Consider the following 15639-nt stretch of genomic DNA (forward strand, 5'->3'; position numbering starts at 1 on the left):
AAAACATGCAACTATGTACCTAACATCGATAGTCTAACAACTGGACAATTAAAGTACTTCAGTGTGTATCTTTATAAATTTAGACACCCAGAACATCTTTAACAATCACTACAATGACACTTCATAAATCATGCGACTGTGTACTGTGGGTGGGGAGACTCACTACCTAGCCCCGATAGTTTAACCACTGGACCATCAAAGTATATCTTTCCGTATATTTTTACATAAGACATTTAGTCACCCAGAACATCTTTAACAATCTCTACAATGTCACTGATCATAAAGCATACGACTGTGTAGAACACACTACCTATCCCCGATAGTCTAACCACTGGATCCTCAAAGTATACTTCTTTCCGTATATTTTCACATAAGACATTTAGTCACCCAGAACATCTTTAACAATCTCTACAATGACAATCCTCATAAACGATACGACTATGTAGAACACACTACCTAACGCCGATAGTCTAACCACTGGACCATCAAGGTGCTTCAGTCTGTATCTTTTTACATAAGACATTTAGTCAGCCAGAACATCGTTAACAATCTATTCAATGACAATTCGGGTGAATGAAGCGACCATGTGGTGCCGAGAGGAAGACGAATGTTAAGTAAGTTTCCACCACTGTGAATAAGATAGATTTAATTATGTAACGGCCATAGACGTAGTTAATATTCTGGTATGTCCAGAACACAACGTCGTAAATCTTCTTAAACGTAGAGAGAGAGTAGAGAGAGGTTTTTCTTAATCTCCTGGTTGGTACAGATGGTCTGAAAAGACCCCTCGCCGCGTGAGCTTTGTCACCAACAAACAATCCCCTCCCAGCACAAGCAGAATAAAGACATGTGTTCAAGATATCTGACAGTTAAACCTCTAATTATCCAAACACCAACTGAGTAACATATTCTCCGCAAACAATCTCAGCATTTCTCCAACGACGATAGGAGAGATCAAGGGCTACAACTCGATTCAAAAATTGTTTACTAACTTTTCGACCAATGATTCTCTTCCTGCGTATCCTTCCGCTGATGCTGCAATCTGATTGGTTGGTTCTTGATCTGTGCTGATAAATGATTGGTTGTTGGTATCGACTTCCCGTGTCGAAATCCGTGCTAATCTGGGCTTGTTAACTCTGATTTTCGTTGAACGCGATTTGTTATTCCCAATCAAATTAGAACGGATTAGTTAAACGATTTGAAGGTATTATAATGAATGTAGTTAAAGAATCGTCAGGGTCGTTCCGTGCTAGATCGATGTGAGAATATATATCTTTCAGAAGATACAACATGTTCACAAACGTTTGGCGTGAATTATTTATAACCTAACAGTCATACGGTCTTGACGATTTTTAAGTACATCTTTTGTAAAAAATAATTTAAAAAAACGAAACGAAACGAGTTAAGGTAGAAGAGCATACGTTGGTTATAAAGGTTTTGATTCAAAATGAAAAAAGGTAATGGTGAGGTGGATTTATCGAAAACTTTGAATAACAGTGATTCCAGTCATTTGGAACTGGATGTGGAAAATGATGATGATGACAGTGACACGTCATATCGTAATCATGGTAATGCTTATCAACAGAAGAATATTGTAGGTAAGAAAAATTAACATTTTTCACCTCGTACATATTTTATTATTTATTTTATTTTTGTACGAAACATTACATGTTATTGTTGTTGTCACCATAATTACATGCACGCTCATTTTTAAATTAACTTTTTACTTTATTTATTGATTGATTTATTTATTTATTTGTACTGATTCCCTTGTGGAACTGATAAATAGACGATTGGTGTTTCTGTTTGTCCATTTGTCTATTATCTCTATAGAAGATTCATGTAATAAAACTAAATAAACAAACACACAAATAAATAAACAAACAAACAAACAAAGGAAGGAAGGAAGAACGAAAGAAAGAAAGAAAGAAAGAAAGAAAGAAAGAAACGAACGAACGAACGAACGAACGAACGAACAAATAAAAATAAACAAGCAAACAAATAAATAAACAAACATACTACAAATAAATAAATAAATAAATAAATAAGCAAACATGCAAACAAACAAACAAATACATAAAGAAAGAAATAATTAGACAAACAAACATACAAATAAATAAACAAACAAACGAAAACCCCCAAAAACAAAGCAAAAACTTGTAAAACGAAAACACCAAAATCATTTAGCCGACTTTCTGTTCACTCTTCTCCCTAACAGACGAATCTGTGAGCGACTTCAACGACGATGACGACGAAACGTCGTCGAGTAAGAAACAACGTCGCAACAGGACGACGTTCACGGCGGAGCAACTGCGGGAACTGGAGACGGTGTTCCAGCACACCCACTACCCCGACTGTACCCTCAGAGAACAGATAGCTGACAAAGTCCAACTCACAGAGGCCAGGGTACAGGTACGTAGATTGCCCAGCTCTAGTGGTGTCGGTAAACAAACCTTTCATTTAGTTTTTAGATAGTCTATTCCCAGTACCAGTCTTCCAGAAAAGCGTGCGGCTTTTTGTTAATAATCTCAAATTGTTTTGAACTATAAAGAAAACGAAAAGAGTTTTGAAAATTTAGCAAAGAAATATTTATTTTTTGCTGTTTTTGTGCATTTTGTTAAAACATGGGTCAATATATACTGAACGACAAAAGAAGCACAAATATAAATTTAGTTTTCAGTAAAAAAAAATTAGATTGTCATTGGTGGTGGTGAGTGGTTTAAACAGTTGTGTGGTGTTGATATTATCAGCAGCAATGGCGGCAGCATTATTACCATTAGCCTAGCCATTATCATTATCACTGTCAGTGGTCTTCATATGAACCAGTTTTTATTTGTTTCCAACATTGATTTAACATACACTTTGGAAGTTCCGTCATATTTTGTTTTAGCACTTTGGTATATCAAACCACCTAAAATTGTGTTTCATCTTGTGCATCGAAAAAAGTAGGCTCTCATATATAAACAATATTTCCTGGAAAATTAAAACAGGTATTGTGATTACATTTTATATTCCTGTTTAAACAGACGAATTACTGGGTGGAATTTAGTAGCTTCTGCTACAGGTTGTTTTTTCATATGACAGACTAATTTACATGACATTGCCTGATTCGGCATCAATCTTTATTGCTGAAACTACCATTAAAGCCCTGGAAGAAATTAAGGATTCTGTATCATCCAAATATATTATTTTTCACTTTCGTGTCTCTACATAATGTGAAGCCGGAACATCCCTTAATTGGGATGTTGATACGAAATTGTGTCTTTTTATCCATTGCCAATAAAGACATTGCATTTTGTTGGATGCTCAGCCATGCTTGTGGGCTTAAATGGTAATGGAAAAGCAGATTCAGCTTTAGATTTGCCCCATATTAGGTCTGGTATGCTCTACACTGAGTTTTAACATGGAATTAGCCAATATATCTTTTCAACTTGGCAAGATGATTAGAACGGTGCGGTTGTACACATTATTCATTCTGTTAAGCAAATCCTGGGAGTGGCAGTCTTTTTAGAGGTGATGCAGAAATAACTAAGTGTCGTGCTAGCATCAGCCATACATACTTGACTTATTTATTCTGAGGAAGGACCTTCCACCTCAGTGTGAGCACATTTATGTAAACTGCTGTCGTCTTAAGCAGTTGGGGGACATATTTGGCAGGAGAAATGTAATTAAGTGTCAACTGTTCAACTATATTTAAAAAATAGTACATTAGTTACTACATAAAGGCATAAATGAAGTAAAGAACTAAACTAAATAAATACTTTAATAAAAGTAATAATTAATTAATTAATTAATAGTAACACGAAGAAACTGTTTGAAATATTATTAATTAATCTACTTGTATAGGTACCTATTTATTTATATATCTATCTACATGTATTTATTAATTAATCTGAACGACACAATGCAGAGTCGAATGGGTATTTCGCAAAATAGTGGTTGATTCCATGAATCTCTATCTAGTGCCTCGTCTACAGGAGGACAGCCATTCCTGAAAACATTTATACTATATACTGACATAACCTGTTGTTATTAAAATAAGGGAAAGGCTATAAAAAAAAAACTAGGGCCGAGCAAGAACTGATAATAAAAAATGTTGTCACTAAAATTATTATTTTGGCCATTTTAGGATGGTATGTACATATATGTTTTGAAAAAAAGGTTTTCCATATCCTGGTGTGATCATAGTCTGGAAGAGATCTTATCATAGTGTTGTTCGGGGCAACAGTTATTTCTGGGTAGACACATTATACTAATGTTTAATCAAACTGGTGATTAAAAAGTGCTAAAATTATATTAAAATAAAAATACATGACTTTGTGGTTCTACAAGAAAACAAAAGAAGGTCTAAAATAGATGTTTGGTTGATTGATTGATTGATTGATAACTTTTTTGCACAAAGAACAAAACGATCAGGCACAAGTTTGCTACGTTAGGAATCTCTCTCGTATATAGATACAATAAACATGACGACCATATTACGTAGTGGTGTATTTACATTACATTTAAACAGTCACGGGTAACTAGATGAAAGAAAATTATACCGAAGAATATGAAAAAAACACAATAACGAGGCATGGAGAAACACAAATACTACTTCACGTGCAATCAAATGCTCATCATCACACTTACAAATAATCCATATAGTAATTTAAATTTTCCAAAAATCAAACGATGGCTGGTTGGGGTAAGAGGAACAAATATGGGAGTTATCTGAAGTTCTTTCACATAATATTATTTAACATTATTTTTCACCAAGACCTATATTTATTGTGTGATATAATTTTATGAAAATAAGTGTATTAAAGTAAAAAAAAAACCTACCCAAAACCCACTAGATCATTTGAGCATTTCTTGTCTGAATAAAAGGTACTTCTTTAGTTGGCTTCCTTTCTATTATTCTATTGATTTCTTATACCCATAAAATATTAAATACATCTACAATAGAAAACTGTCCAAGCACGCCTAAAGTGGATATACTGTCGAAACCTCTGACTCAGTTATGTTCAACACATGACAATTACTAAAGCCTTGTTGCATTTTATAATATGTGTACGGAGAAGAAGATTGTATAAGATCTTTATAACTCGTAAAATCACGATTACTAGAACACTGTTTACGTTTTATAATTTGACCTTTAAGAAGAATACTTGTTTACTTTTCATAATGTTCGTATTAAGATTAATATTAAATCCACTTTGTTTAACTGGGGAAGTCATGATTACTGAAACCATGATTACTGTTGAATCATTTTGTGTTAAAAACAGATTCAAACCAATTTCTATTACTGGAATTGTTTTTCTTATTTTTCATAATATTTATATGAAGCAGAGAACGGTGAAATCCAGTTTGCATAGTTCAAACAGTCACAATTGCCGAAACCTTGTTGACGTTTCACAGTTTTTATATCAAAAAGAATACTGTAAAATCACGACTACTAACTAGGTGTTGGTAAATCTAGGTCTGCTTCCATCAGAGAACATAACATCTTACTTTGCTGTGTAGTTAAATTAGTTTAAACACTATTTCTTTCTGTTAATGTTAACATATATAGGATTGGTCAACAGGCGTAGCGTATATAAATATTGTTCCCAATATTATACAAATGTAGTAATGTATAAATGGTTAACATAGACAGTAGAGACTATTATACAAAAACGAATCATATTTAACATGTTTAAAACTCCTGTCAGAATTATTGCGTTTAATGCTGAGAAAAATACAATTGTAAATATTATATTTTAGCCTGTTTAAATATAAATATTTATATCTAAAGTAGAGTCAGAGCAACAGAAAGAACATTGGTGAAGGTGGACGGTTTTAAAAGTCAAAACATTTGCTTTCAGCAATGAAATATTAACCTGCTTTTAAAATGAGATTACTTTCTTGTAATGTTAAACTGGGATTGCCAAATAATAAAGTGTTGATATTTATATGATTTAAACTAGCTAAGCCGGAGAATTCTGGTCAAGTACACTAAGACCTTGTTAACGCTACATAATTTTTGTATAAAGATTAATACTCAATCCAGTTTGTATAACTCGGAAAATCACGTTTACCGAAACCATTTTACTTTTCATAATTTTCATGTTAAAACAAGATTCAATCTAGTTTGTATAATTCAGAATATAACGATTATTAAAACCATGTTTACTTTTCAGCTTCTATGTTTTAGAAAATCATGATTATTAAAACCATTGTTACTTTAATAACTTTCGTATTAAAAATATTTAATCCACTTTGCAAAGCTGAGAAAATTGCAATTACTAAAACCATGTTTAATTTTCACAATTTGTTTTTATCAAAAATATTGAATCACGTTGGCATAGCTTGAAAAAAATGCACGATTACTTCAAACCTTGTTTACTTTCATAATTTTCGTATTAAGGAGAAGACTGAATCGGGTTTGTATAACTCTGTGAAAATCTGCTTAACTCAGTCTGACATAAGAACGCGATTATTAAACATTATATTATTTACATCTCGCTATGTTTACTCACATAGCCTACCGGGTGGCCATAAAACCTCGAAGCCACTGATCCTTGAAATATCCGCGTATTTGGTGTTAATCAAACCCGATTACTCGGCACAGCGGAAACACATCACAACAAAACAGATTTTCTAAGAGATCAACAAGATTTGCGGACAATAAACCCCGACCATTGGCGGGTTATCCCGCTTTATTTTAGATACCCACTTATCGTTCCTAAATCCCTCGTAATTAGGCACCACGTGAAAGATGGACCCTCGCAAATTGATAGGCTCGCCGCGAGAAAGAGCGAGATCACGGCGGGGAGCTAGTCCCGCAGTGAATGAAGCTCGGGCTCCAGGGGATTTGCAATGAGTCTATAATTGCTACAATTGTTTATTTGAGGAGAAAATCTTGATCAGTCAATAGAACAACAATAGACGTGAAACTAATCTTCTTACGAGCATAGAGAGGAGAGAGGGTGGCGTGTAGGCGGGTGGCGGGTGGTGGTGGTGGAGGAGTTGTTTACAGGATCTGTTAGATTTCCAGCACTTGATTAGCAAGATAGTCTAAACCTTTCGAAAAAAAATTCTGCTGAATCCATCAAAGAAACCGATCGCCAATTAAAACTAAACGTGAGTCCAAATATTTCTTTACTTTGTATGGCTTTCAGCAGACTTCACGGTTTTAATTCACTCTAGATGTTCGCATCATTGGTGATATTGTTGTCCCAACGCCATTAGCAAGAAATTCGGTGTCCCTTATTGTTGATCTGTTTAATGTTAATGGACCTTTTGGCACTTTGTGTGTTTGACAACAAGGGTGCTCGTGAAACGGGGTGGGAATTACAAGAGCAGATTGTAATGTGATAAACCCTGGATATTGGATCATTTATCTTAGGAAGCGAGAAAGGACACTGAAGCAGATTATTTAATCTTCGTCTGTTATGTGACATAGATACAGTGACTGGGACTGGATAGGAAAGCTAAAGGTTATTTTGTTTAACTACACCAATAGAGCATATTGATTAAATTTGATTTTATTCTTCACCGGCTATTGTGTGTCAAACATTTGATAACTCTAACGTATACAGTTTTTCATTACAAGCAAGGGATCTTTTATATGCGCTTTTTCACAGACAGGACATCACATACCATAACCTTTGATATACCAGACGTGAGGCATTGGTCCAGATGGGGAAAAACCCAATCATAGAATGGTGGTAAGCCGTCAGTCTTTAAGTCCGGTGGGTACTGGGTTTGTCTCCCCGATCCAGTCTCGAGGAGTTCTGAAGAGGTGTAGTTGCATTTTGCTCTTACCATCCACAACCTATCAACCCGTTTCATAGGCAGACAACCCTAATATAGTGAAATGAAATAATCATTTTGCAAGAGAAAGGAATAACGACAACCAATAACATCCTTTGCCCGGGATATGCCAGTAAACCAGCGCTTGAACTGAAACAATTTAGGCCTGCTCGGGAGTAGTTATTATTTATTTATTTATTATTTATTCCTATCGCTCTCGCATCTTAGTCTTTTGCTGTACAAAACTAGCCTAGATTAATATAGCAAATAATTATATAACTATCACCAGAATTTCCACCATCACCGTCACCATCACACAGGTTTTCGAAATTAAAAGTTATGAATGAATGACTCTATTAATGTTTAAATTCATAATAAACACAGTGTTAAAACCTGTGCAAAGTAAAGCACCAGTATCAAAATAACACTAAGCACATAAAATAGTATGTATCGTCATTTTTTTTTTTTATATTTGTTAAGCAGACAATGTCAAGGTTGGGAAGCCTCGAATCATTGCTGTATAAAGATGATACATGTTCAGTCATGATTACGGTTGATACAATAGTTTAGTTTATTTAAAAATATATATGTCTGGTGTTCTGCTATAATGAAAGTGAAGTGCATCACATTATGTTTTGTTCTTACTAGATTAATTTGGTAGTGAATATACGTGTTACCATTATTTAATCAGACAATACTGAATATAATAAAATAAATTATTTAACATTTGTGATTTAACTTATTTTAAATCAACAAAATAGATAAAGTTTCTATTAAAATTTGCTTTAAATGCGATGCTTTGCATGTTGGTGGTTTTATAGTATTTTCTGATATAAATGTTCTCTATCTACATACAAGAAAACAATCCAGAACAAAACAGAACTTCAAAAAGAAGAAAAATATTTATATATATAAATTCACAGATACTAGTTGGTTTTGATCGGGGGAGAAGAAAGAAAGAAAACATTGTGGGGGGTGGGGTGGAAGAGGGAAGAAACAAACATCACTTGTAATGCGCTAGCAATTCCAAACAAGTCGAAAGGGAAAATTAATGATTTAACATTAAAAGTGTCAGTTGAAAAAAAAGAAAAAGAAAAAGTTATTTCTCCGATTCTTAAATGAAGATATTGAGCCATTTTTCCCAATGTATATTAAATTTGTCGTACTCACAATTATTCATAAATAAAGGTGCTGTAAAGTCTCCAGTTCATTATTACAAAAAGTGCATTTATTAGAATCTACGTAAAAAATGTATTTGATACAAATTATTGAATTATAATTTATAATATAATAAATATTTACTCTTTATCGTCATGATAATTATTATAGTTTTCATTATCATTGAAATTAAAATAATGTTTGGTGTATATTAATTTGTCCTTGCCTGAGTCAGAGTACTGTATCTCTATTGATATACACGTACGTAACCCAGTGATACAATCTGGTCAAACTGACAAGCTCTGGCTACATTCACTTCAGTGCTCTCTATGGCACTCTTCCAAATAGTACGTTTAAACACACCCCTATGACACCTCCTATGGCGCTAAATAATTATTGGTAACCCAGACGCCCACGAAGTATTTCGTTTTGCTAGTAGTCTTTTCCGTGATATCTTTAAGGGTTCATATGCTAGCACAGTGGTCATCATCATCATCATCGTTGTCGTTGTCGTCATCAACATTGTATCTCTACACAAGAGTGAAACTGATGTTCTGACAATGTCGTGGTTGCTCTCATGAATTTGTCTGGTGTTTAGACTTAACGCAATAAGGAACTTGAATTTGGAGGAAAATCATCTGTATAGAAAGACGGCAGTTCAGTTAACCATATAGCCAGTGCTTTCATTCACTTACCGTTATATATTATCTAATGAGTTCCTTTGATTGAAATATATTTTATTGTTTCGTTTTTTTAAAATGGATTAGGCACAAGTTATATAACTTACTTGGCTTTCTTTGTCATACAACAACGTCACGACAGTCATATATTTATGTAATTCAAATATGAACAAAAATAAATATTATCGAAAGAGAGAAAGAAGAAATGAAAGAAAGAAAAGAAAGAAAGAAAGAAAGAAGTAATAAATGTTCTGTGAGAAGCCCAAACTGGTACGTACGAAAAAAATATTTTAGGAAATAAAATTATATTTAACCTAGTACAAATATTAGAACGATCATAAACACGTTTAATATACAGCCATTAATATTTTATACAGAAAAATATATTTGATATATAATTATAATCGTTAAAAAGTCTTTGTTGGTCGATAACATCTTTAAAATGGCCACAGTTTAGACCTCTCTTGCCAAAATTCCTGCATACGCGCCTGTAGTGTATAGTGCTGGTAGTTGTCATGATGGTTCATTAATTAATTAATGTGTTTATCCCTTCCTTCCTTCCTTCCTTCATTCATTCATTCGTTAAGGTGTCTTGTTAGTACTGGAATACGAACCCGGTATCTAACAGCCTTAATCCGGAAAACCCTGGGTTGTTGTTGCCGTTGCTGCATTTTACTACTGTTTAACTAACACACAATATGTTTCAATTAAACATACTGCATAACGGTATACATGTTATAAATATATTACTATTGAATTTATTTTTCTTAATGGCTAGAAATAAAATATGTATATTTGTATTTTCTAACATAAATATATTCATAATAATTTCAAATATTATTTTAGGTGTGGTTTCAAAACAGAAGGGCAAAATGGCGGAAGCAGGAAAAGACTATGGTGCGCATGATCGACGTGTGGAGACAGCGCAGCGATTCCGTCCCGACATTCATGTCGCATCCGTTTAGTTTATTTCAGCCTCAATTTCCGGCAATGCGGTCTCCTCTGTTTCCGTGGATGCCTCGATACTCGTTATCCATTCCGCCTTTCCTACCCCTGCCGACATTGACCTCTGACGACTCGCAGCCTGTATTTAAAGGTCAGTTCTTTGCATATTCATACCGGCCTCGGCGTTGTGGTTAAGCCATCGGACATAAGGCTGGTAGGTACTGGGTTCCCACACAGAGCGAGGTTTCAACGACTCAATAGATAGGTGTAAGACCACTACAGCGACTAATCTCTCACTAACCACTAACACCCAACCCTCTATCCTGGACAGACAAGCCAGATAGATGAGGTGTGTGTGTGTGCCAGAACAGCGTCCTTGAACCTTAATTGGATATAAGCGCGAAAATAAGTTGAAATGAAATGAAAGGTAGGTGCCAGACCATCACGCCGACCTCTTTCTCATTAACCATTAACAAAGTAACCACTAACCCAGTGCCATGGACAGACAACTGATGTGTGTGCCTAGGACACATAGATAATATTATAGTATAATAAAATAAAAGTAAGGTGCACAAAACATTATCCTCATAAGTGATACGGTTTACCTAGACACTGAAATACCAGTATATTTAGTTGTGGGCTTTAGGGCAGTAACATTATCAAAACAAGTAAAATGAAACTAATACTATTCTAATTTAATATACACATATACACTCTATTCGCATACATTTCTAAAACAATAATAACGACTTATTTAATTATGGCTTGGCTATAGGAATATCCACTATCGTTATAGCGCAAGTGCCACGCCTAAATTCTAATACTTACATTAATTCAGTTTATTCCTTTATCAAAGTCAATATTAATTGAAGTAGTTATCTATTTAAACCTTATTTGTAATTTATAAACTGTACTTTATATATGTTAGTAAAATAGTAAAGTGAATTAGAAAAGTAGAAATATAACTCACCTGACATTCTTTCACCTGTCACGGTCTGCACAGGCTACGCATTCTCGATCTGCCTAAAATCTTTACTGGGATAATTGACGTTTTGACGGTTTTGATGATGTTACCGCCCTAAAACCTACAGCTAAAGGGTTTGTTACGACTATATTTGACCTATTCTCTGGAATAAAGAACCCTATTAAACCATCTTCACCGAGTCCAGTTGTCTGTTCGGGGAAAGTAACATATATACAAACAAAATAAATTAAGGGTATGTAAATATTTTCGACATAATGGGTGTCTATCGGTGAGAGACGCGTCTCCCCCCCCCCCCCACCCAACCCACTTTTCAGCTTGGGGGGACAGCGTAAGAAATGTGTGCACACACACACACATACACACTTTTTCATTCAGAAAAAAAAACGTTGGCATATTATTATAAACGCCTTTGCTTATTTAGAATTAGCAACAGACCAACAATAGATTATTCGGGGAGGGGGGGGGGGGTATGTTCTGATTTTCTGAAACAATTTTATATGTGTGTCATATTATATAGAATATTTTAAGAATTTCGTGAATGCAAACTAAGCGAGGAAAAAATCAATCAGTAATCTAAACAGCCACATATTTCAACTAAAATTTGATTTATAAAATTTCCCAATGGAGTAGAGCAATTTTCTGTTCGTCAGTCAAATGTTGGGTGTGGGTTTTTTCCTTCACTAATTTACTTTCATTGTCTTTTTTTTTTTACAGTTGACTTGGATCTTAAGCCCCCGGCGCCATCTTCAGAGAAATCATCTCCGAGAATTTACGAGACTTACGCACGAGATTATCTTTCGAGATTATCCAATGAGCGCCAGAGCAAGACTGAGCGACAAACTGATTCCGATGTCGTTAAAACAGACAGAAGTCCCTCGCCATCGGGCTCTGCGAAAGACTGATTCAGAGTATTGCAGTGTATATCTGCTGTACTGTACTACTCAAAGAGAAGTTTATGAAGGGAACTACAACAACCAACTCGCAATAATATATTTTAATGTCGCAATAATTCTGTGTCAAACTATACAGTCTCGGTCTAAAAACACTTCGTCGAAACAGCTGGCAGGGAACATTGTCCACAAAAGTTTCTAATTACCTTTCTACATTTGTGTTTTCATTTAAACTTTAGTTTTGTCCTAGTATCCAATTAACGTTAATTTTTGTGGATGTGCCGATGGCCGAGCGGTTAAGGTCGCACACTGTCAACTCGGTGCATTAGGATCGAATCCTATCAATACCCTTTGTATTTTTAAATATTCACGAGCACACATACAACTCCGGATGTTTGTTCAGGACAAAGCGATAATAGTTACTGTGAGAGAAATCAATGTAGTGGTTTTACATCTCTCCCATTGAGTCGTTAAAACTCACTCTAGGTGGAAGCCGATACGGGGTTGGGAACCCAGTACCTACCAGCCTTAAGTCTGATAACTTAACCCCTTACGTCACCGATGCCAGTTCAGTCCATAGTTTCAGTCAATCCATTTCAGTATCTCTTTTTTGTTGTAGTTCTTTTATTGTTGTTGGTCTGTTGTTGTTGTCATTGTTATTATTCTGTTGTTGTTGTTGTTGTTGTTGTTGTTGTTGTGGACAATGTTTCTTCACCGTTTGTTTGTCAAGAGTCTGTGTCAACAAAAATCCCAGAAGGTATCGCACAAAACTTACTGTGATCTCTTACACACTCATTTGATAGAACAGATTTATGATACGCCTGTTGAAGATTGTCCATGGCGTAGACGCTAAAGCCAAAACAACCACTGAAATTAATACTATCGTTGTCTCATTCAGTTATCGTATTTCTGTACGTAGCAAAATCCATTTGATAAAAAAGATTGATGATACGACTTTGAAGATCGTCTATCATGATTATAATGATGTAGACGCCAAAGCCTAACCAAGTACTGAAATTTATATTACAGCTATTGCATTTAACAAATCATATATCTGCGCATAGCAGATTCAAGATTACTTGTGTTAACTATCAAATAAAAAGCTATAGTTGGAAAATATTATGTTCAATAACCTTTTAAACCTAGCTTTTGAATATACACAATTGTGTAATCTAATATATCCTCGCTAGTTACATACGTTTTAAAACAACTCGTAAAACTGAGAGTATAATTTTAACGGTCATCCTCACTTATTTATGTCCTTGACTTGCTATACAATGTAAATATGACAAACATCTTGAATATGACATCGTATCCATAATACTGCGTTAATATGTAATGTCTTTTTTAAAAATTTACACACACATATCTGTATTATTTAACTTTTTAATACCACGATCATTAGCAATTCTGAAGTGATTTGGAGTTTTCTTTATTAATCAGTATTAAAATACACAACAAATACCCTGTTACATTTCTGTAACAAATACTACACTGGAGTAAAAACAAATCTACACTATATTAGACCAATATTGTAATATAATCCACCATGTCCGATTTGCTGAGTAGATGAGTGCACCTGTGCATATATTCTTGACTACCAGTCTGTCATGTACAGATGCCGTAAACATTGTTATTGTACATACCATTTGTTTGTATTATATATATATATATATTTGGAAATAAAGATTTTACTGTTTAATTTAATTTTTTGTTCCTCAACAGTCTATTTACGGTATGTAAAATTGGATGAGTTCTTGTCAAAACGTGATATACACCACTGTCCTGATTGTAGAAGGAAAAGGGAAAATGTGATGAGTTCTTGTCAAAACGTGATATACACCACTGTCCTGTTTGTAGAAGGAAAAGGGAAAATGAAGGAAATGGTTTATTTAACGACGCACTTAACACATTTTATTTACGGTTATATAGCGTCAGACATATGATTAAGGACTACAAACATCCTGCTATCCTGCCATGGTTTGTGCTATCCTGCCTGTGGGAACGCAAATAAAAGATCCCTTGCTGCTAATCGGAAGAGTAGCCCATGTAGTGGCGACAGCGGGTTTCCTCTCAAAATCTGTGTGGTCCTTAACCATATGTCTGACGCCATATAACCGTAAATAAAATGTGTTGAGTGCGTCGTCTCAGAGTTGGATAATAGCGTTATCCCCCCAAAACTATTAATGTTTGCTTCAAATGTAAGCATTACACCTTCACTATTGTATCAGCAATGGATCCTGTATAATGCTCTTTACACATACCACGACTTTTGATATACTAGTTGTGGGGCACTGGTTTGGATTGTAAAACCAATCAGAGAAGTAGTTTTTATGTGATGCACAGATAAAAACACAATGCATGGCAGCACATACCACGACTTTTGATATACTAGTTGTGGGGCACTGGTTTGGATTGTAAAACCAATCAGAGAAGTAGTTTTTATGTGATGCACAGATAAAAACACAATGCATGGCAGCACATACCACGACTTTTGATATACTAGTTGTGGGGCACTGGTTTGGATTGTAAAACCAATCAGAGAAGTAGTTTTTATGTGATGCACAGATAAAAACACAATGCATGGCAGCACATACCACGACCTTTCATATGCTAGTCGTGTACTGGCTGGGAATGGAAATACAATCAGAGAGTCAGTAATTATGAGATGCACAGCTAAAAACACGATGTAAGTTATTTATATCCTTCACTCACGCATCGTCACGATGCACAGCTATCATTTCACCAATGCTGAACATATAACAAACTACATCAATACAGTTGAAATAATTAATGGATATTGGCACAACCAATGTTACTCATATTACATATTCCAGAAAAGTATTCGGAATCGAGAGTATTCACAAAAGCTCATTTGGTCCGATAAACAAATTGCGTCAGTGATATGTTTCATGATGATCGGAAAATGGCTGATCTCTCAATATCTGTATGGTCCTTAACCATATCTCTGACGCCATATAACCATAAATAAAATGTGTCCAGTGCGTCGTTAAACAAAACATTTCTTTTTGTTTCCATTTTACATTTAAGGCCAGTTTCAATTATTCTGAATATGAACTATTGCAATTTTACTTATTTCAATTATTTACTAAATTTCAATTATCTCAGGTTTACTGTGAAATGGAACAATTATAGTTTTACTGCAGGGTCCTTAAACGACTAACTTGAGTGTTCAAACCCATCA

At 34.7% G+C, this 15639-nt stretch overlaps 1 protein-coding gene across 1 annotated transcript; it reads left to right on the top strand.

Moving 5' to 3' along the window:
* The first annotated feature begins 1447 nt into the window (after positions 1–1447).
* LOC121389838 (paired box protein Pax-6-like) lies at positions 1448–12446 on the top strand. Its single transcript, XM_041521487.1, has 4 exons — positions 1448–1598; positions 2219–2412; positions 10461–10710; positions 12259–12446. Exons 1-4 carry the CDS (start codon positions 1448–1450, stop codon positions 12444–12446), a joined length of 783 nt encoding a protein of 260 aa, XP_041377421.1.
* The last annotated feature ends 3193 nt before the right edge of the window (positions 12447–15639 follow it).

The sequence above is a fragment of the Gigantopelta aegis genome, chromosome 15 (assembly GCF_016097555.1).
Source record: "Gigantopelta aegis isolate Gae_Host chromosome 15, Gae_host_genome, whole genome shotgun sequence".
Lineage (NCBI taxonomy): Eukaryota > Metazoa > Mollusca > Gastropoda > Neomphalida > Peltospiridae > Gigantopelta > Gigantopelta aegis.